The sequence below is a fragment of the Onychomys torridus genome, chromosome 21, assembly GCF_903995425.1.
Source record: "Onychomys torridus chromosome 21, mOncTor1.1, whole genome shotgun sequence".
NCBI lineage: Eukaryota > Metazoa > Chordata > Mammalia > Rodentia > Cricetidae > Onychomys > Onychomys torridus.
The window spans coordinates 6,865,836-6,888,662 of NC_050463.1; the positions used below are offsets into that span (position 1 = coordinate 6,865,836).

A 22,827-nucleotide genomic window follows, 5' to 3' on the forward strand; every position below is an offset into this window, starting at 1 on the left:
CTCTTCCAAAGGTCCTGAGTTCAATTCCCAGCAACCCCATGGTGACTCACAACCATCTGTAATGAGATCTGGCGCCCTCTTCTGGCATGCAGGTATGCATGCAGAACACTCATCCATAAAACATAAATAAATTAATTAATTTTAAAAAATCCCATCCCAGAGCCAGAAATGTAGCTCAGCTGGTGGAGTGCTGGTCTAGCACACACAAAGCCCCAGGTTCAACCCCTACTACATAAAGTAGGCACGGTGGCTTTGCTTGTCATCTCAGCTTGGAAAGATCCGGAAGGTCAAGGTCATCCTCAGCTATGTAGAAGTTCAGCCCGGGGTGCATGAGACATGCCTCAATCCTATCCCCACCTCCAAGTGAAACAGGACGAGAGAGACAGCTCAGTGGGTAAAATCACTTGCCACCAAATTTGGCAACAAGAACTGTCCCCCAGGGACCTCATGATAAAGGGAGAAAACAGACTGCAGATTTCTACATTCATAAAATGACTCATGCATGCACACACAAATAAATAAATACGTTTAATTTAAAAAGAAATTGGAGCTGGGCATGGTGGCACACACCTTTAATCCCAGCACTTGGGAGGTAGAAGTAGGTGGATCTCTGTGAGTTCGAGCACAGCCTAGTCAGTGTACATGTCAAATTCCTGGCCAGCCCAAGGCTACAGAGTAAGACCATGTCTCAAGATTGAAATGAATAAATGAATGACTAGAGAGACAGCTCAGTGGGTAAAAGGGGCTCGACACTAGCCTGCTAGCCTGAGTTCAGGGACCCATGTGCTAGGAAAAAGCTGACTCCAGAAAGCGATTCTCTGACCTCCAAACTCATGCCTCTCTCCCTACAAGACGAATACACATTTGAAAGATTTAAAAAAAGAAATTAAAAAAGAAAAGCATTCCTCTCCAGGAAGCTCTTCCTCCCCTCGAGCTAAGGTCTTCTCCCCACCCCTGAGCTGTCCCCTTGATTCAGCCTTGTTCACAAGAGGCTGGAGGTGTCTATATCTCCCTCTGTGGCGACAGCCTTCCCACAGGAAACTGAGGGTTTCTTGAGGTTCACATGAAAGATGAGTGTCCCAAGAGCCCCCATCAGGGAATGAGGACAGAGGCGGGTTATAGGGCAGGGTTTGGTAACCCAGGAAGCGACCCTCTTCAGATCCATTCAGGTACTCATGGGGTCCCGAGAAAGGTCTGCGGCTAGGCAGAGCAAAGCTAGAGCCCTTGGGTAGGCCATGTTTTCTCCTGCGCCATCCGAATGGAAACTTTCTCTCAGAATGGATGCTCCAAAGAAATCTGTTGATCCAGCGGCCCCTGTTAGACAGGAAATTGTGAACACAGCAGCGCAGATGACATGGGGGAGTGGAGACTAAAGGAAGATGCGTCTACAAAACAGGAACTGGACCGAAAGAGGGGTCTCCATCTGCTTCAAATCCCCGCTGTCCTTCTCTAGCTATGGTGGAAGCATTGCCCAAAGTTCCAGGGTCTCAAGGACCCAGGACTGGCGTTGTGGCGGTTCCCACAGCTTTGCAGCCTTTGGTGGCTCAGACCTGTGTGGTGTGGATGGGCAAGCGCCTCCTCCCTTGACCCTGCGGGCCGCCTTGGCTAAGGGACTACATTTCTCCTCCATGAGCTCAGTCCCTGGGGACTTGGGACCTGGGACCAGGCCAAGACACAGCTGTAGGCACGCTAACTAGGAACCTGAGAACATGCCCTTAACTTTTCCTCCCAGGACCGCCCTCTGTGGAGAATCTGCGGCTAAGCCCTCACACCCCGGAAGGGTACCATAAGCGCCCAGTGTGACGTAGAGAGGTAAGGACTCCCTGGATAGATGTGGCAAGGCTAAAAGCTCCAGGACATGTGGGCTGGGGACCCAGCCAGACCTTCTCACACAGCCTCCCTGGAATTCTCTGATGCCTGAACTACCAAACTGCCTAGAGTGACATGGTCACTCTTCTTAGCAACTCTACTCCCTGCCTCGCGGCCTTCTGAGCCTTTCACAGGCTGTTTCCAGGGCCAGAAACACCAGTCTCATGCCCAGGACAGCTCTTCTCCTGGCGGCTCATCCCAACACTCCTTTCCTTCAGTCATTCACTACATTATTTGTTTACTTACTTGTCTGTGTTTTCTTAGAAATTATACTTAATTTTTTTACTTTCATTTTTTTCTATTTATCACACATATTTTGCCTACATGTACGTCTGTGCACCACTTGCATGCCACTTGCCTCCAGAAGCCACAAAAGGACCAGGGATTCCCTGGAACTAGAGCTTTGAGATGCCACAGGAGTGCTGGGAATTGAACCTGGGTCCTCTAGAAGAGCAGCTAGTGCCCTACTGAACCATCTCTTTGGCCTCCTTAATTACATTTTAAAGCTTTATTTATTGATGTGCATGTGTGTGTGCATGCCTGTACAGCACACGTGCATGTGTTTGTGGAAGTCAAAGGACACCTTATACAAACTGGTTCTCTCTTGAGATGTAGCTCTAAGGATAGACCCAGGTTCTAGGGCTGGTGGCAAGTACATCTACCTGTTGAGCAATCCTACCAGCCCTATTTATTTATTTATTTTTGAGACAGGTTCTCAAATATTCTAGGCTGGCCTTGAAGTTACTCACTAACTCACTACATAGCCAAGATGACCTTGATTTCCTGATCCTCCTGCCTCTACTTCCCAAGGGCTGAAATTATAGATATGCAATATTTTATGCAGTGTTGAGGATCAAATCCAAGGCTTTGTATATGCTAAGCAAACATTGTATCAACTGAGCTACACAGCAAGCCCTGTTTTGTTGTTGTTTGTTTGATTTTGGTTTAGTTTTTAGAGACATGGTTTCTCTGTGTAACAACTCTGGCTGTCCTGGAACTCACTCTATAACCTAGGCTGGCCTCTACTCACAGAGGTTTGCCCGCTTCTGCCTTCCGAGTGCTAAAGATGTGTGCCACCACTGACAGGCCTGCCCTCTGTCTTTTGATACAAAGTCTTGATAGGTAACCTAAGCTGAAGTTGAACACTAAATCCTCTTTCCCTCAGCCTTCCAAGCAGTAGGATAAGAAGTAACACACCCAGTCTGAAAAATACCTACTTGTTGCCAGGCCCTACTGTAGAAGGAGGTGGCCCAAGTGAGAGCCAGTTCTCTGATGAAAGATGATAAACAAAACAAAAAAAAAAAACACAAACAAACAAACAAACAAAACAAAACAAAACAACAACAACAACAAAAAAAAAAGGATGCTAGGCATAGTGGTGGATCCAGCACTCAGGGTGAGGCAGGAGGATTGTGAATTCAAGAGCAGCCTGACCTACAGGGTGACATCCTGTCTCAAAAACAACAACAAAAATCCTATCTTAGTTTGCTTTCTATTGATGTGATAAAATACCAAAATCAAAAGCAACTTGGAAGGAAAAGGTTTATTTCATCTCACAACACAGTCCATCAATCAAGGAAGCCACGGCAGGAACCCAAGGCAGGAACCTGGAGGCAGGAACTGAAGCAGAAACCATGGAGGAGAGCAGCTTACTTCCTTGCTCCTCAGGGCTTGCTCAGCCTGCTTTCTGATACAACTCAAGACCACCTGCCCAGGGATGGCATCTCCCACAGGGCTGAGCCCTCCCATCCCACATCAATCATTCACCAAGAAAGTGCCTCACAGACTTGCTCATAGGTCAATCTGATGGAGGCATTTTCTCAATTGCAGTTCCCCCTTCCAAGATAAACCCTAGTTTGTATAAAGTCGACAACTAACCCAGACAACCAAGCAAAAAAAAAAACAGCTAGAAATGTGGTGCAGTAGTATAGTGTTGCCTAGCATGATGTGGCCTTGGGCTTGATATAAACAAAAAAGGAGCCTCACATGATGGTGCATACCTTTAGTTCCAGCACTGAGGAGGCAGAAGCAGGCCAATCTCTGTGAATTCAAGGCCATCCTGGTCTACAGAGAGTTCCAAGACAGCTAAGTAAAATCCTAACTCAAAAAAAAAAAAAAAAAAAAAAACAGCAGAAAGAGCCTGGAAAAATGGCTCAGCAGTTAATAGCACATGCTACTCTTGCAGAGAACCTGAGTTCATATAGCTCGCATCTGCCTATAACTCTAGTTCCAGGGGATCTATCATCATCGGAGGGCACCTACATGCATGTGGTGCGCATACAAACAGGCAGGCAAAACACACTCATAACAATTTAAAATAATTAAAAATAAATAAGCCAGGTGATGATGATATACATCTTTAATCTCATCACTCTGGAGGCAGAGGCAGGGAGATCTTGGTGAGTTCAAAGCCAGACTGGTCTACAGAGTGAGTTCCAGGACAGCCAGGGCTACACAGAGAAACCCTGTCTTGGGAAGAAGCATAAATAAATAAACAAAACAAGACATTAAAAGCTATTGGAGCAAGATGTAGTGATGCATCCCTGAAATCCCAGCATTGGGAAAGCTAACCTGGACAGCTAAATAAGACCCTATTCCAAAATTCAAAGGTCTGGGCATATAGCTCAGTAGTAGAAGATTTGCCTGGCATGTGTGAGGCCTTAGGTTCAATTCCTAGTGCCTAAGGGAAACAGAAAACAACAAAACAAACCCTTTTGAGATATGATGGTTAGGGTTGGAGATTTAGCTCAGTGGTAGAGCACTCGCCTAGCAAGCACAAGGCCCTGGGTTCGATCCTCAGTTTAAAAAAGAAGAAAAGAGATGTGATGGTTAAATGTGGCCATGATGTAAAGAAGAGTCAGGAAAGGACTTGCTGAAGAGGGAGAATTACAGGAAATTTGTAAAGAACAAGTGACCTGAGGAGGCCACAGCCTGGGGAAGGGTGTCCTAGGCAGAGAGGACAGTAAGTAGGCATTCCAGGTAGAAGAAGGAGGCAGGGGCTCTGGGGTAGACTCAGCAGGGGAACTAGAAGGCTGAGTTCCAGGAGGTCAAGAGTCTGGGATTCTACACAAAGTGCAGTGGAAGCCACTGGAGAATTCCACTGAGAGGATGATATGATGCCATTGTGAACAGGTCATTCTGAAATGTCCTTGTCTCTTGGGGGACACCCCAACCCCTTGCTGCCCCAGCCTTCTCCCATGATCAGACCCCGGGCTCTGTGAGTTCCCTGCCTTGCTCAGGGCTGAGGCCCCACTGGCTACCATACAGCCTGGGGCAGGGGAGGTAAAACAATTGTCTTATTTAGTGGAGTGTTGGAGCTAGAACCTAGGGCTGCACATGTACTGGGCAGGTGCTCTGCCACTAGCTAACCCCCCCAGTCCTAATAAACTGTCAGGTGAACCAATCAGAAGGTGGAACTTGAAATGTGTACACCCCCAGGACCAGCCCACTCCCTGTGGTGGTTTGAAAGAAAATGGCCCCCAAAGGGAGTTGCACTATTAAGAGGTGTGGCCTTGCAAGAGGAAGTGTGTCACTGTGGGAGTGGGCTTTGAGGTTTCCTAAGCTCAAGCTATTGCCAGTGTCAAGACCACTTCCTGTTGCCTGCAAGTTGTAGGACTCTCAGCTACTTCTCCAGCACCATGTCTGCCTGCATGCCTCCATGTCCCACCATGACGATAATGGACTGAACCTTTGAAACAGTAAGCCAGCCCCAATTAAATGTTTTCCTTGATAAGAGTTGCCGTGGTCGTGGTGTCTCTCTCAGCAATAGAAACCCTAAGACACTTCCTGATAGTCCCGTCTGGATTCAGACACTCCAGTTGCCCTCAGCTCAGAGGAAGAAATGGTGGCTGATGGGGCTTTTGGAGGGAAGAGATGGGATGGGAAGTGAGTGGAAAGGAGGGACTCACATCAGTTGAGCTAACCTCCTGCTATAGCAGCTTTGGCGAGGGCAAGATAGTCACCCCTAATGCTTCCAAGCACCTGTGACCTTCCACCCTTTGTCCCTGCTTCAGAAGAGGGAGGTTGACTCTCTGAGCTGAGGTGTATGCAGTGGCTCAGTGGTAGAGTACTTGCCTGAGTGGTTCTTGATTCGATTCCTATCACTATAAAAAGGATATAAAAAGGAGCTGGCTAGCGGCGGTGCACACCTTTAATCCCAGCACTCGGGAGGCAGAGGCAGGTGGATCTCTGTGAGTTTGAGGCCAGCCTGGACTACAGAGCAAGTTCCAGGACAGCCAGGACTACACAGAGAAATTCCATCTCAAAAAATAAACATTAAAACAAACAAACAAGCAAAAAGCTTAAAAGGTACATCTAAAATATTTATTTTATTTAAAAAAATTTGTGTGTGTGTATGTGTGTGTATGCACATGTGAGCATGCATGTAGTTTTGCATACATGCGTCTGCAGGCACCCACAGATGATAGGAGAGGGTGTCAGATTCTCTGGAGCTGGAGTTAGAAGTAGTTTGGGAGGCCCCTGATATGGGTACTAGGAATCAAACTCAGGTCGTCTGCAAGAGCAATGATTGCTCTTAGCCACTGAGTCATATCTCCAGCCACTAAAGGATACAATTTTGGGGTTTTTTTTTTTGTTTGTTTGTTTGATTTGTTTGTTTGTTTGTTTTGAGACAGGGTTTCTCTGTGTGGCCCTGGCTGTGGACCAGGCTGGCCTCAAACTCACTCTATGGACCAGGCTGGCCTCAAACTCAAAGAAAGAATACAAGCTGGGTGGTGGTGGCGCACGCCTTTAATCCCAGCACTCGGGAGGCAGAGCCAGGCAGATCTCTGTGAGTTCAAGGCCAGCTTGGTCTACAAATCGAGTTCCAGGAAAGGTGCAAAACTACGCAGAGAAACCCCGTCTCAGAAAAACCGAAAAAAAAAAGAAAGAAAGAAAGAAAGAAAGAATACAATTCTTAAAATCCTTCACACATGAAGTGCACATAAATGGACACAGCTGTGTATAAACTCAAACATACAGATAAATAAAAATAAAATAAATACTCCTCAAAAAACCTAGAGGAGCCGGGCATGGTATGCATGCTCGTGATCCCTAAGTTTGGGAAGTTGAGGCTGTGAGTTTGAGGCCAGGCTAAGCTACATAGAAAATCCAAGAGTACTCTGAACTAGCTGCATAGAAACAAACAAACAAACAAATAGATAAATAAATAAAGGCAAAAAAAAGTGAAGGACTGGCAAGATGGTGGCTCAGCAGGTAAAGACGCTTCCTGCACAAGCCTGACTGTATGGGTTCAATCCCCAGAGCTCACATAAAGGTGGACAGAGATAACTCATCTTACAAATCTGTCCACTGACCATATTCACATCATGGCACACACACACACACACACACACACACACACACACACACACACATACACCACATAATGAAAATAAAATAGAAAGAAAAAGTCTATAGAATAAATTACTCCCTCCTCCTTAGGCATGGGCTGGATCTCCTTTTGGACAGCCCATGCTCATCTCTCAACTGCCAGACTTGTCCGTCTCCACCTATCACATCTCCTTATCTATCCTACCCTTTCCACAGGGTTGGACAAATGCAGGCACCAGCCGAAAATGATTTTGAAGAGAGAAACACACTAGTTCTTTGGTTCTTTGCAATGGGGGTCACTTCAGCTGGCTGTGACCCTTAACCAAAGAGCCTGTCTCTGGGCTCTCTCTGCTGGCATCTTTTCTTTCCCATGCCTAGTCAGAGGCTCCGATGTTTCCCCCCCTCCTCTGCCCACCCACTAGGTGCAGGAAGGTCCCTAGGCCTCTGGCCAGCCCTTGCTTAGCCTCCCTTGGGGTATCCAGCTCTGTCCAGCTTTTCTGATTCTCAATGTCAGTGGAAACAGCTCTCTGGGATCCACAGGAGTCTGCACGCTTGGTCCTCACCCTCAATTGCTCGGCATCTTTTGAAACTAGTCTATACCAGGCTTCTTTTGACACTTTTGCCCCATTTCCATAGCTGGGGAGGGGGAACGTGTATACCAGCTTGATTGGCTTCTTTCTCTCTCCCTAGATACTGGGGGTCTCTTTGCTCTGGTGAGATGTCCCAGCTTCGGTATTTCACCCCCTCATCCTGTGTTCACCAGTGCGTGCAAAGGCTGACTCTGTCCTTGAACTCATGTTTCTAGGTCCCCGTCTCAAGAATCCAGACCTCTTAGATTAGACATGCCTCTAACCTGCTTCAGTGTCTCCCTTTGCCTGGAGTCAACCAGTTATCCTAGTTCAGCCTCCCCCACCCTCTCTCTGTCTCCACCTCTACTCTGTTTGACCCCCTTAATCACCCCCAAATAAGGTTTCACACACAGATTTATCTGGGCTCCTCCCCTGATAGTATTTTGAAGTTCTTTTACAACCCCATGTCATTTTAATCCACTGGCCTCCAGTGTAGAGGAAATGATAAATCAGCATGGGTGAGAGCTTCCCTAGAGTGGAGCACATTTTTTCCCCAAGTGCAACTCTGAGACTGCCTCTTCCAGGCAGCCTTCCTTCTCTTCCTCCTACCAGGTCACTGCCGCTGCCCGGTTCCTTACTCCACTGGGGCCTGACCACATTCTTGCTGTGTCTCTGTTCCTGTCCGGCTTTGTCTCCTCTGTCCATTCTCTGAGGCAAGACTGACAGTGTTCTATCAGTGGCATGAGAACAAACGAACCAACAAACGAATGAATGAATGGGCGAGTAAGTGGGTGAATGAATAAGTGAATGAATGATGGAAGAGGGGGTTTGAAGGCAAGGGCTTAAAGAACCTAGTTTGGAACGCAGCCCTCCACTCCTGCCCAAAGTGATGCTTATGCTAGGTCCCCAGGTTGGAAGGAACTGACTCCCTGATTGATTGGCTCAGGCTGGGGAAAACCAGCCATGGTCAGAGGACTCTGCCCAACGGATAAGGCCCCTCCTTTAGAAGACCCTTCCTCCGCTGGCTCCCACTCCCTCTCTGTAATTGGTGAGGGTGAGGTGGGATGGGGTGGGGGTGGGGAGACTGACTGGGAGGGACTGATGGAAGGCAGAGCCTTCTAGTTACCCTGGCAACCGTCCCAGCAACTGCCCAAGGCCTCCGGTCAGCCTTTGTCTGGGGCTTCTCTAGTCAACCATCAACGCTTCTCCCGTCACCCTAGCAACCATCGGTGGACCCACCACCTAGGTGTTGATCCTCATCCCCAGACCTCCACTCTAGGCTCTGAGAGTCCCTCCTCCTGACCTGCAGGGTGGCAGGCCTTGGTTCCGCCCTATAGTTCGAGTAGGCCGGGCCCTAGGGGTCCCCATTCTGCAGTCTGAGAAAGTCCTTTCCTGTCTCCCCGCGCATTCTTGCATGAACTGTCCAGCCTCCACAGGCAGCTCTTCAAAATGCAAGGCCATGTCTCTCCTCTGCTAAAAAAGAAAAAAGAAAAAATCTCCCCGATCCCTTTGACAATCAGTCTGCTTCAGCCCCTGATGGTCTGGAGCAGTGACTAGACCCCCTGTTATTCCAATGCCCAGAGCTCACTCCCTCTTTTGACCTTCCCAGTAGCTGTTTCCCATTCCTGGGAGAAGTGCGTCCCGGCCGGGCCACCCTCTCTGGTTCCTCAGGGAAGCCTTCTCCGAGTTCTGTCACTCACTAGCATAGTCTCCTATTCCCTCCCCGTCTGTGAACTCAGAATTCCAAGATGGCCCCCGACTCACATGCTATCCCCAGAACTTACAACAATGGCAGCTGAGTAAAACAATGGTATGATGAGGAAAAAGCACGTCTCTTTAGGGGTGGGGTGGGGCGGCACAAAGGGTTCTGGTAAGGCATTTCCAAAACAGAAAGCATTTTTCAGGTTTCCCAAGCCCTCATGCCACAGGTGATGTTGTTTTCATAGGATAAGCAAAAGCCAGGGCAGTGGGTGCCAGCAGGACGGCTCATCTGCAAAGGTGCTTGCTGCCAAGCCTCATGTCCTGACTTTGATCCCCGGGACCCACATAGCAGAAGGAGAGGAGGAACTTTTGCAAGCTGACTTCTGATATCCTCAACAAGCATTGTAGCACTAGGCACACACATGAGAAATCAGTAAACAACTAAATAAATGTAACAATAATAATAATAAAAAGAGGGTAAGTGAGATGATTCAGTGGGTAAATATGCCTGTCACCAAGCCTGACGATCTGCATTCCGATCCCAGGACCCACATAGTGGACAAAAGAACCAACACCTTCAAGATGTCCTCTGACATCTCCTGTGTGCATATCCCTCTACACACACACACACACACACACACACACACACACACACACACACACGAAATACATTAATTAAATATAATTTTGAAAAAGAGAGAGTCAGTCAGATCATGGTGGCACACTTTGATCCCTGCACTCAGGAGAGAGACAGACAGATCTCTGAGTTCCAGGCCAGCCTGGTCAAAAGAGTGAGTTCCAGGACAGCCAGGGCAGTTAAACAGAGAAACCCTGTCTTGGGAACAAACAAAATGGAGGGGGTGGGGGTAGGGAGATGCCTCGGTGGGTAAAGGTGCTCCCTGCCAAAACTGACATCTTGAGTTCAATCCCCAAGACCCACGGAGTGGGCAGAGTGGAAAGATTGTTTAAAAAGAAAAAATAAAACAGAAAAACCACCAAATCAATGGTAGTGCACGCCTGTAAACCCAGCACTTAGGAGGCTGGGGCAGGAGGATCATGAATTCTAGCAAGACTCTGCCTTAAAAAGAAGAAGAGGAAGAAGAGGAGGAAGAGGAGGAGGAGAAGAGGAAGAAGAGGTGGAGGAGAAGGAGAAGAGGAAAGGAGAAAGGGAGGCTAGAGAAACGCTGGGCGTTAAGAGCACATGTAAGAGCACCTGTCCCTCCTGCAGAGAACCTAAAGCCCCAGCACCCACAGAGGCTCACAGCCTTCTGTAACTCCAGTTCCCAGGCATCTGATATCCTCTTCTGGGCTCCGTGGGCACCAGGTATGCATGCATACAGGCAAACACTCACACATATTTAAAAAATAATAATAGTTAGGCTGCCAGGCACAGGTGGTGCATCTTCTTTAATCCCAGCACTAGGGAGGCAGAGGCAGGGGGATCTCTGTGAGTTCAAGGCCAGCCTGGTCTACAAAGTGAGTTCCAGGACAGCCAGGACTACACACAAAGAGAAACCCTGTTCAACAAAAAATAACAACAACAATAGTAATAATAATAATAGTTGGGTATAATGTCCCATCTCTTTAATCCCAGCACTTAGGAGGCAGTGACAGGTGGATCTCTGAGAGTTTGAGGCCAGCCAGGGCAACATGGTGAGATCATATCTCAAAATAAATAAATAAAAAGTAAAAACAACAGCAACACAGTGAACAGCTAGACACGGTAGTGTATGCCTTTAGTCCCAGTCCTGGTGAGCCAGAGGTAACTGTGTCTTTGTGAGTTCCAAGTCAGCCTGTTCTACACAGCGAATTCTAGACTGTACAGCGAGACTGTCTCAAAAAGAAATAAACAATCGGTTAATTAATTAAATGTAAAAGACTAGGCAATAGAAATACTATTATGATTATTATGACCAGTCTGGAGCTGGTGGCCCTCACACTTGCTGTGTAGTTACTTCGTTTTTCTAAGAGGATTTTGCTCTCTAAGCAGTTTCATTCTTGGTCCATAGCTCAAGCTAGCCCCAAACCTGTGATCGTTTCTACAGTCTCCGCTGCACTGAGCTTACAAGCTTTCACCACCTGCCATGCCCAGCCTTCACCCTTCATTTGTAACCTCATCATTTAGAGGCTGGTTCTACAGGCCTGTAGGCACTCAGCAGAATTTTGGCCATGTCAGATATGGTAGTGCATGCCTGTAACCCCAGTACTCAGGAGGCTTTGGCAAGAAGATCTCCAGTTCAACACTGGCTTCCACTAGTAAGAACCAAAAAAAAAAAAAAAAAAAAAAAAAAAAAGGCAATTTGGAGCAGAAGATAATAAGAGCTAGAGGCCTCCAATCCCAGACGGTGGCCATTTATTCCACATATAGTGTATGTATGTATGTGTGTGTGCATGCACATGCGTCATTGTGCACATGTGTGTGCGTGCACATGCGTCATTGTGCACATGTGGCGATCAGAGGAGAAGTTGTGAGAGTCAGATCTCACCTTCTATCATGGGAGCCTCAAGGATTGAAGTCATCAGGTTTCAGGCTCAGTGGCAAGCGCCTTCACCTGTTGAACCATCTTGCATGCTCCCAGATAGCTATTCAGGGAGCTGGTCCCTTCTGGTGCTGAGTCTAGCAGCCAGGCTTTCTAACAGAGCCCAGAGCTATTTCCCTGGGGATCTGAGACAGGCGGAGAAGAGAGAATTTAAGCTGACTTGGATTTGGTCATGATGGAGAGGGGGATCATTGGGAACCGCCCTGGGTTCAACTGGAGAGGGGTGGGCACACTCACCTGTTTTCCTGTGAGGGTCTGTCCTTGGGTTAGGTGATTAGATGCTGGCAGGGAAGCAGGTCACTCTTTGTTGTTATTATTTGTTTATTTATTTTTGAGAAAATGAGCTGAAAGTTCTATTCAGTCATTTCTTGCATTTGAAGTACTCTTTGGCCTGAGATTCTTTGCCACAGTCCTTAACCACTACCCAACTGCAGCCAACCATTTTACCAGGCTCCCCTCTCCTCAGCTTCGAGACCTACCCATTCCCCTAGCTTCTTGTTGTCATCAACCTTAATCAGGTTGATTTGGCGCTCAGCACAAAGTGCCTCCACCCTCTTGACGTCCACAGGCTCCTCACAGCTGGATGCGAGCACACAGAGACAGGCTTGGCGCTTGTCTAAGGCCTTGCCAGCTTCGTGGATGTCACATGCTAGGCCATTGTGGATGAGGGTGGGCTTCAGCACTTCTTAAACTCAGCAATATTCCTACCTCAGCTCTTCACGTGTTGAGATTGCAGGGGTGCACCATTGTGTCCAGCAAGCCCCCCTTTCTTTTTAAAAGTTGATTTACTTATTTTGTATGTGTGTAGTTGTGTGCACATTCAACTGAATTCAGGTTGTCAGGCTTGGTAGCAGGTACCCTCATCTGTGGAGCCATCTTTTTTTTTTTTGGCCCGGGTGGGGGGGGGGGGGGTGTTCTCTGTGTAGCCCTGGCTGTCCTGGAACTCACTCTGTAGACCAGGTTGGCCTCGAACTCACAGAGATCTGCCTGCCTCTGTCTCCCGAGTGCTGGGATTAAAGGTGTGCACCACCACCACCCACCGAGCCGTCTTTCTTAAACTGGTAATACCATCTTTAAAAGAGTTTGATACAACTTTCTACACTTATTTGATTTAGCAGTTAAAACACAGCTATTGTGACCAAGGCACTGTATTTAAATATATATATATATATATGTTTTTGTTTTCTTGCTGGCACATGCCTTTAATCCCAGCACTGCGGAGGCAGAGGCAGGCAGGTAGCCTGGTCTCGAGTGAGTTCCACGACAGCCAAAGCTTCAAAGAGAAACCCTCTCTTGAAAAAAAATTTTTGAATTTTTGGTTGGGAATTTAGCTCAGTGGTAGAGCAAGCGCAAGGCCCTGGATTCAATCCTCAGCTTTAAAAAAAAAAAAAAAAAAGAATTTTTATTGAATTTTTTATGTGTAGAAGTATTTCGATTGTATGTATGTATGTATGTATGTATGTGCACTATGTGCAGGCCTGTTGCTCAGAGATGCCAGAAGAGGGTGTCAGTTTTACAGATGGCTGTGAAATTCCACATGAGTGCTGAGAATTGAACTCATATCCTCTTCAAGAGCAACAAATGCTCTTTACCACTAAGCCGCCTTCCCAGCTCCAGAAGCACTGTATTTTTCTCAGTAAAATGAAATTTCATTTTAGCTAATTAACATTCAAACTGAAGTATTCTTGTGGGCTAGAAATAGATTGGATGCAGCTGGTGATGGCGTCGCACGCCTTTAATCCCAGCGCTCCAGAGGCAGAGGCAGGCGGATCTCTGTGAGTTCGAAGCCAGCCTGGTCTACAGAGTGACTTCCAGGACAGCAGGGCTACACAGAGAAATCCTGTCTCAAAAACAAAAAGAAATATATTGCTTGCAATATTGAGGAAGAGCTGAGCTGCAGACTGGAGGTAGAGAAAAAGACAGAAAGGTTAGAATTTGTGGTTCATGTAGCCACTGGGGCAGGAATGTTTGGAAAAGAGAGGTAAGACAGTCTCATCTTCTAACTGCACAAGGAAGAAGCATTCATGGATACCAGGGTCAAACAGCCATGCTATGTGTGAGGCAGGGCACCCACAAATGCTTTTGTGTGCAACACAGGAGTCATTTGCTGTGAGTGAGCTGGGAGTCTGTCCATCCTGTGTGCACACACTACACAGACTCTCGGGTACACAAGGGCAGAGGGTGTGTGCTCCTGCATACTATGTACCTATAGGGCTGGCGAGCAGGGGCCCCTAGTCCAGCAGGTCTTGCAAGAAGGCCCACATGTACTGATGCATCTCCTGAGGATGGCTCTGTGGAATCCAGTGCCCACTGCCTGGCAGGATGTGGCTTTCCAGCCGACCTGGCACAAAATGACTACCAATGGCTCCCACAAGCCCCTGCTGTAAGGTGTGGTCTTTCTCCCCCCACAGCAGCAGTGTGGGTGTGGACAGTTCTTGGGGCTCCAGGGGGAAGTTCCTACGGCCAAGACAGACAGTTAGACAGAAGAATGGCTACCTTCATTTTGAGGGCGCGGGGGGGGGGGGGGGGGGGGGGGGGGGGTGCAGGGAGCTGGCACGCTCCTGAGCTTATCTCCTGGGTGTAACCTCACCTGAACAGGTTCCGATAGTAGTTGATGGGCCCTGTGAGGCCTCCAGGTTGTGAGAAGTGATAAAGGAAAGCTTCAAGTTCACAAGGGGTCAGGCGCGGGATGCCCGTCTTGCGGTGGGTAAAAACGGCTTTCAGAATCTGGGTGTACACAGCAAAGTGCTGGTTTTAGTGTCCAGCCTACTTAGCCCCAATCTGCTATTCCCCGCTTCCTGGACCTCAGCCCTCACTGCACCTGGAAGTCCGACAAAGACAAGAGCGTCTCTGGCAGCCAGGGAAGCTGGAACAGGAACATGTAGTTTGATCGGAATAGCTGGCCAATGTGGCGGATTGAGTATTCTAGGAAGAGAACAAAGGATGTGAGGTCTGGGTGTGAGATGGCCCTGTGTTCCTGTACCCCTACACACCCAGCTCAGGCACACGGGCCTGTAGAACACCACTACTGCTGGCCTATCTGTGAAGATGCGGCCCCACTGTGGCTGGCTGGGTACTGGCCTGACAAGTCGTCTTTAGAGCCACAGAACAGGCGAAAGCCCGAGAGATGGCTCAGTGTTTAGAAGTGCTTGCTGTTTTCCGCGGTCCCCAACTTTGCTTCCTAGTGCTCATATTGGGTGGCACTGATGGCCTGTAACTCTAGCTCCATGGGTCTAGTGCCCTCTTTTGGCCTCCATGGCAGTTGTACACACACACACACACACACACACACACAGAGACAGAGAGAGAGAGAGAGAGAGAGAGAGAGAGAGAGAGAGAGAGAGAGAGATTTAACAAAAATAACTCTTTGGGAAAAAAAAGGTGGAGGCGCATGCCTTTAGTCCCAGCACTCTGGCGGCAGAGGCAGGCAGAGTTTGAGGCCAGCCTGGTCTACAGAGTAAGTTCCAGGACAGCCAGGGCCCCAGAGAAACCCTATCTCGAAAAAACAAAAACAATCAAGATTACAAACAGAAGAATGGGAGTGCCTTCCTCTGTAGCTCCTGGGTACCCCCAGAGATACCAGCAGGCTTCCTCTGCTTAGGCCTGGACACAGTTCCCCTGCTTCACCCAATAAACATTTATTGAGCACCTACTGTGTACCAGGGTCCTGCAGAAAGGAGTAGAAGGAGACAGATACCAAACAGTAAAGATTACAGTGCTCTTCAGCTAAGACATTGGGTGTAGTTCAGTGTAGAGTATGTGATTAGCAATCTTGAGGCTCTGGATTCTGTTACCTTCCCCTCTACCCCCACACTAACTAACCAACAAATGGAGGTCAATGACAAAAAACATTAGGTGACCAGAGAAGGCATCTGATTCTATTGTAGTGTGGTTGGTGAGTTGTCTGTATCTCCACTGTCAAAAGAAAGACATCAATGCTGAGCGTAGAGGTACACGCCTTTGATCCCAGCATTCAGGAGGCAGAGGCAGATGCAGATATATCTCGAGGAGTCCAAGGCCAGCCTGGTAGATATAGCAAGCTCCAGGCCGGGAAAGAAAGAACAAGACAACATTGTTTCCTTTGCCTCAGTTTCCCTCAGCTGAAAAATAAAGCTAACAACACTTTTGTAAAACCCAAGAACCTTGTAAAGTGAAGCTATGCAAGTTTATCACAGGCAACTGGCAGGCCAACGTTGACCACCCTCGTCAAAAAAAAAAAAAAAATTTTTTTTTGTTTTTGTTTTTTGAGACTGGGTATTTTTATATAGCCTTGAGCCTTGAAACAAGCTCTTTAGATCTGGCCTCTAACTCACAGAGATCTACCTGCCTCTGCCTCCCAAATGCTGTAAGTAAAAGCATGTGAGACCATGCCTTGATGAAATTTTTCCGTGTTATTATGGTACTACACATGAAAAATTCCACAGCTGACCTCTGATGGTTCAACATGTGTGTGTGTGTGTGTGTGTGTGTGTGTGTGTGTGTGTGTGTGTGTAAAATGGTGCGTCGTGTTTGTTACAAATAGGATCTTGTTGTGTAGCCCAGGCTGGCCTCTAACTCATGATCCTCCTGACTCAGTTTCCCAGTACTGATTTTTTTTTTAGACTTGTAGTCTCACTGTGTAGCTCTGGCTGTCCTGGAACTAACTATGTAGAGCAGGTTAGCCTCAAACTCACAGAAATCTGCCTCCCGAGTTTTGGCAGTAAAGGTGCGTACCACTATGCCTGGCTTCTTTTTAGACTTATGTTTATTCATGTGCATGGGTATTTTGTCTACATGTATGTATGTGTACCGTGTATGTGCCTAGTATTCACAAGGGCCAGATGAGGACATTAGAACCTTTGGAACTAGAGTTCCAGGTGACTGTGAGCCACCATGTGGGCACTAGGAATCAAGGAGTTCTTCGGCTAGCAAGGGTTCTTCACTGCTGAGCCGTCGCTCCAGCCCCTGGCCCACTCCAAGTGCTGATATTAATAGGTGTATGCTAGTATAGCCAACTACACAAACTTTCCTTCATACACACAATTACTAAAATTATTGTATTAATTACTTTCAGTCTATGTGTACAAAGTGTATAGGAAGATTAAATTAATTTTATACTTAGATTTAGGCTCTAGCAACAAGTTATCTTTTTATATGTATAAATGCTCAGGTTGGGGATTTAGCTCAGTGGTAGAGCGCTTGCCTAGCAAGCACAAGGCCCTGGGTTCAGTCCTCAGCTCCGGCAAAAACAAAAAACAAAATAAAACAAAATGCTCTAAAATAAAACAAAATACAAAATCAGAAACATTCCTGACCCCAGACCTATCTGTCCCTTCTCTCTCTCTCTCTCTCTCTCTCTCTCTCTCTCTCTCTCTCTCTCTCTCTCTCGCTCTCTCTCTCTCTCTCTCTCTCTCTCTCTCTCTCTCTCTCTCTCTCTCTCTCTCTCTCTCTCTCTCTCTCTCTCTCTCTCTCTCTTTCAATGTTGAAGATTACATCCAGGCCCTCTAATATACTAAACAAATGTTCAACCACTTAGCTGTACCCCAGCCCCAGTCCAAAGCATTTTGTTATACTTGGGTTATTCCTAAGTATACTTTCATTGATTTCCATCCTTGACACAGTGACAGGTCACAGACGTACACCCTGGTATTTAGGCACATCCCAGCACTCCCCACGCACCTTGGAACACCGACATAGGAGGCCCACTGACCACAACCATCCGCTCCACTAGGGATGGGAAGTAGATGGAGAAATTCCAGGCAAGGACAGCCCCCCAGTCATGGCTCACAAGGATGGACTTGGAGTACCCTGGGGGGGGGGGCAAACATGATGGTGTAAGATGTAGTAGAGTTGAGGTAGAAGTGTGGGAGTGGGTCCCAAAAGGAGCAAAGATGAGGAGGTGTGTGTACAGGATGGGAAAGATCTCTCCTGAGTTGGGTACTGACTCATACCCAGGCCTAGAATGATATCCTTGATATCAGCCAGCAGCAGGTCAACGGTGTAACAGCCCACATCCTTTGGAGCATCAGAGGGGCCATAACCACGCAGGTCCACAGCTACCACATGGAAACGGCTCTGGAACTCCCGCAGCTGGTAGCGCCAGGAGAACCTGTCCAGTGAGGGAGTTGGGAGTTGAGTCAGCCATCTGCAGGATGTACATCCTATACCCAGCAGATACCTTGGGCCACCCCGCCTTTCTGCTCTGGACTTCTTAGAAAGGAAATGGGGGAATCCCAGGTAGAGAGGCCCAACTCCACCTCGCCTTCCATAACCCCCTTGTCCAATCTCTTCAGAGGGATAGCCAGCCCTCTGGCCCCTTTGTCCACCATCTGGGCTTTATATGCTCTGCACCCCCAGGACTACTCAACCCTGTTGGTTCCCATTTCCTAAGTACCTCATGGACAGAACTCTACTTTTCCCCAGCCCAGTGAGCACCAGGACCCAGGGACCCAGACATACCAGTTCTCTGGGAAGCCATGCAGAAATAGCATGAGGGGCCCGTTGCCACGACCAGCAGACACATAGTGCAGACGTAGGCCGGAACTCTGAGAGAAAGCCCAATGTAAGTAAGAGCTGAGGCAGGGAAGGGAGCTTCCTTCCTAGATGGGCCCAGATCGATTTGGACTCCATATTTCAACTCCCCTTCTGCATTCTCCATCCACCCCACCCCCGAAACCTGCCTCCAAGGGGCACTCACCCTGAGGGTCAGAAAGCAGTGCTCGCCCAGCGTGGGGTCTCTCAGGCAGTCTGGCGCTGACAACCGCTGGCGGCCGCAGCAGCCGCGGCGGGGGCGGCACAGTACGTTGGTGAGCGCGATGCAGCTGTAGACAACAGCCGCCACCAAGGCTGCCAGATACACCAGGCTCATCACCAAGGCTCGCAGCAGCTTCAGGGAGAGGCGTGAGGGCGCCAGCAGCGCCGTCACCACAAACTCCGGCATATCCTCGCGCTCTGGGACGACCACAGAGCCTTGGTCAGAGGACTGAACCGGCGGTGCCGGCTCGGGGAGCCCACCGCCTTTGTTTGGGGATGCCACTGTGCTGTCGGGCGCTGCGGAACCCTCTGAGGAGACAGGTGAACGGCTCGGGCAGAGACTGCCACCGCACATGACTCACTCCAAAGTGGCAGGTAAACGAGCTGGGCTGGATGAGACACTAAAGATGAGGGGGGTGGAGCCTGAGAGGACCTGGTTTCCGTGGTTGGGGAGGAACTTTGGGGGAAAGAGGGACGGTAGGCAGTGTCCTAGGTCATCTTGGATGGAGCTTAAGGCGGGGGCAGGGGATTAAAATGATTCTTGGAGCAGGCGGCAATGTTCAGGACCTCGAGATGGCTCAGCAGCTAAGGGCACTTGGCACCACGCCTGGCCCCCTAAGTTTGATCCTGGGGAACCACAGTGGTAGGAGAGAACTGACTCACAAGTTTTCCTCTGACCACACTCACGCTGCAGCACGTGCACCCCTGGTGCTTTAATCTCAACAGAAGCAGGCAGATCTCCGGGTTTAAGGCCAGCTGATTTATTTAGCAAGTACTAGACCAGCCAGGGCTACATACAAAAAATAAACAGCCACCGGCAAGGCTCTAAGGAAGGCGAGTTGAAGCCTGGAGTAACCGAGTGTAGCAAGCGCTCTGTGAGATGGGTGGAACTTTGAGCGAAGGGGCCTGGCTACTCAGGGCGGGGGACCCAACTCAGCCCAGATGCTGTGCAAGGGTGAGGGCGCGCTTTATGAAGGTGGAAGAATTAGGTAGAGCCTGTATTAAGATGAGAAAGACAAAGGCTGGGCTTGTTGGCTTGGGTAAAGGCTAGATCCAAGAACTGGAGTTTGCTCTGAAGCTGCAGAGAGGCTGGAAACTGACATGAGAATGGAGCAAACCCAGAAGCGGAAGGCCAGACAGCGTTATGTGGACAGCTGGGAGTAGTAGGCAGTTGTGGGCAGTAGGAGTCTCACCGTGTACTTCCTAAGCTAGAGAAGGCACAACATTCCCCTTGACCTCGACCTTCTCCTGGTCTGGATGGCACCCATCATCCTTTTACCTGGTTCCAACCACCCCGTGTCCCCTCTCATCTCGTGGGTTTACCCCTACACGCCTGTGATTGGACAGCAGTGGCCATTGATTTCTAAACGACAGGTGGGGCCTTGAGGTCCAGGCTCTGTAGGTGGTAGCTAATCCTGGACAAACCCTGCCTCCCTGAGAACAGGCCCGACTTGGAAGCTGGAGCTAGCCTGGGCAGACTGGGTCACTGTGGCTCTGGTTGAAAGAGGAAACAGGGCAGAGCCCAGTATGATGGGGCATTGCGTCAAGAGTCGTGTCTCAGCAAGAAGCTAGCTCCTTTTGCAACCTTTCCCAAGATCCTTTACTATTTTAGGGACACCCATTATTTAACCCTTATAGCAACCCTGGTACATGTAGGTAGCATTATCATATCCTCACATTACAGATTATGAACCTGAAATTGCAGGATGAGGTCATTTTGCCTGAAGTTATATATCATCTGCCTTAGCAGCAATCCAAGACAACACAGAAGCAGTAACCTGTGTTTCATCCAACACTGAGGCCACTGGCAAGCTTCCACATTTCTTCTGGCGGTTATCTAGAGAGACACTAGGTATTTAGAGAGAAGCACTTCTGCAGCTGCTTCTATTATTGTGGTAGTATCGACTGAGCCTAGAGCTTTGCACAGGCAGGGTCAGCACTTCAGCAGAGAGCTTTACTCTTAGCCTTAAAAAAAGTTGATTACTGAGAATGACTCAACTGTTAAAAAAAATTTGCAAGCATGAAATTTGTAAGCAAATGAATGGAACCAGGAAAAAAATCATCCTGAGGTAACCTAGCCCTAGAAAGGTAAATATAGTATGAATTCACTTAAATGTGGGAGGCAGCCATTAAATAAATGATAACCAACCTACAGTCCATAGACCCAGAAAGGTTAGGTATAGAGAAAGGAACATGGATCTCCCTGGGAGGGATTTAAAAATAGATTTTATGTGGGGACATGTGGGGATTGGAACAGGAGGACCAGGTAGGGAGGAGAAATAGGGTTGAGAGAGGGAATAGGGGAGAGACAGCTGGAATAGAGGCATTTGAAGGATGGCATGGAGACCTAGCGCAATGGGAAACATCTTAAAATATATGAAGTGATCCTAGTGAGGTCTCCTAATAATAGGGAATAGAGTCACCAAACGAGGCTTCCAGTACCAGGACTGGGTTGCAAGGTGTTAGCCAATGGGGTCCCATGGGGATCCCCAAACAACCCAGGCTGTTGTTAAAACAATGGGTTGATTGCTCTCTGCAGACTGGCAGTGAGTATTGCAGAGGACAACACCCACAACTCACTGAACATGGAGGAGTGGAGCTGGTGCCTACATGGAGCCTTCGCCCCTATGTTCTAGTGTCTTTGGTGTGGGAATGTACTCTGCAGGCTACCAAAAGAGAAACATAAACACCAACCCAGATACAAAACTTTTGACCCACAATTTGTCCTGTCTGCAAGATATGCTTGGGCAAATGGTGGCACAGAACTTGTGGTCTGGTTTGACTTAAGCCCATTCCATGAGACAGAACCCACACCCAACACCGTTTGTAACAAAGAACCAGAGGCTAGACAGCCTAGAGAGACCTAGGGAAAAAACAAATACTATTGGTCAAAAAATTAATAAATAAAAAGTATCAATGGATTGACTCTGAATGATCTTCTGTTCTACTCCTAGATCAACACCTTAATTAGTCGTCATCAGAGACACTTCCTCCTGCCGCTCATCAGAGCAGATACAGAGACAGAGTGCTTGGAACATTCAGCACTAAATGGGAGGTCTCCATCAAATCCTTCCCCTCAGAGCTCAGAGAACCCCAAGGAAGAGGAGGTGGAAGGAGTTTGGAAGAGCCAGAGGGGAAGGAAGGCCGCAGAACAAGGCCTGTTGAATCAACTGAGCAAGGTTCACATGAATTCAGAGACGCAGCAGCAAACACAGACCAGGTCCTCTGGGTGTATAGCTTTCAGCTCAGTATTTTAATGGGACTTGGGAATGTGTGAACAAGTGGACATTTTTTTGTTTGATTTTTTTGAGCCTGTGTAGCCTTGGCTGTCCCAGAACTTCCTTTGTAGACCAAGCTGGCCTTGAATTAATAGATTCACCTGCCTCTGCCTCTCAAGTGCTGGGGTTAAAGGCATGCACCACCACAGCCCAGCTGGGTCTCTGATTCTTGGGCTCTTTTCCCTCTGTTGAGTTGCTTTGTCCAGACTCAATCTTCTTTTTTTTTTTTTTTAAAGATTTATTTATTTATTATGTATACAGCATGTATGACTGCAGACCAGAAGAGGGTGCCAGATCTCATTACAGATGGTTGTGAGCCACCATGTGGTTGCTGGGAATTGAACTCAGGACCTCTGAAAGGGCAGTCAGTGCTCTTAACCTCTGAGCCATCTCTCCAGCCCCAGACTCAATCTTTTAGAAGCCTGTTCTTCTCTGATGAGACAGAAAAAGGAAGTGGATCTAGAGGAGAGGGCAGGTAAACTGGGAGTAGTAGAGGGAGGGAAAACTATAATTGGGAACCCCCCTTCTATTGAAAAATATTTTCAATAAAGGGGGGAGCCGGGCGGTGGTGGCGCATGCCTTTAATCCCAGCACTTGGGAGGCAGAGGCAAGCAGATCTCTGTGAGTTCAAGGCCAGCTACAGAGTGAGTTCCAGGACAGGCTCCAAAGCTACAGAGAAACCCTGTCAACGCCCCCCCCCCCAATATATAAATAAGAAATAAAGCCAGGCAGTGGTGGCGCATGCCTTTAATTCTAGCACTCAGGAGACAGAAGCAGGCGGATCTTTCTGAATTCGAGGCCAGCCTG

At 48.2% G+C, this 22,827-nt stretch overlaps 1 protein-coding gene and 1 long non-coding RNA gene across 3 annotated transcripts; both read right to left on the reverse strand.

Annotated features, from left to right (window-relative positions):
- Nucleotides 1-11,189: 11,189 nt before the first annotated feature.
- Nucleotides 11,190-12,809, reverse strand: LOC118571942. The gene is made up of 2 exons (XR_004943412.1): nt 11,957-12,809; nt 11,190-11,300 (listed from the first exon to the last, which is right to left on the reverse strand). It is a non-coding gene; the product is annotated as an uncharacterized LOC118571942 (long non-coding RNA).
- A 1,046-nt stretch (nt 12,810-13,855) lies between these two features.
- Ephx3 (epoxide hydrolase 3) lies at nt 13,856-19,098 on the reverse strand. 2 transcript variants are annotated; one of them, XM_036171177.1, is made up of 7 exons: nt 18,687-19,098; nt 18,449-18,534; nt 17,941-18,098; nt 17,669-17,797; nt 14,832-14,935; nt 14,601-14,737; nt 13,856-14,467 (listed from the first exon to the last, which is right to left on the reverse strand). In XM_036171177.1, exons 1-7 carry the CDS (start codon nt 19,095-19,097, stop codon nt 14,242-14,244), a joined length of 1,251 nt encoding a protein of 416 aa, XP_036027070.1. In that variant the 5' UTR covers nt 19,098; the 3' UTR covers nt 13,856-14,241. The 2 variants fall into 2 exon arrangements, with proteins under 2 accessions (XP_036027070.1, XP_036027071.1); XM_036171178.1 differs by lacking the exon at nt 17,669-17,797.
- Between the last annotated feature and the right edge of the window lie 3,729 nt (nt 19,099-22,827).

Coding starts and splice junctions, on each gene's coding strand:
- Ephx3 (XM_036171177.1), bottom strand. CDS start 19,097: ATGTGCGGTGGCAGTCTCTGCCCGAGCCGTTCACCTGTCTCCTCAGAG. Junction 18,099..18,448: donor CATGGCTTCCCAGAGAACTG/GTATGTCTGGGT, acceptor CTCACTGGACAG/GTTCTCCTGGCGCTACCAGC. Junction 14,936..17,668: donor TCCTATGTCGGTGTTCCAAG/GTGCGTGGGGAG, acceptor TTCTCTTCCTAG/AATACTCAATCCGCCACATT.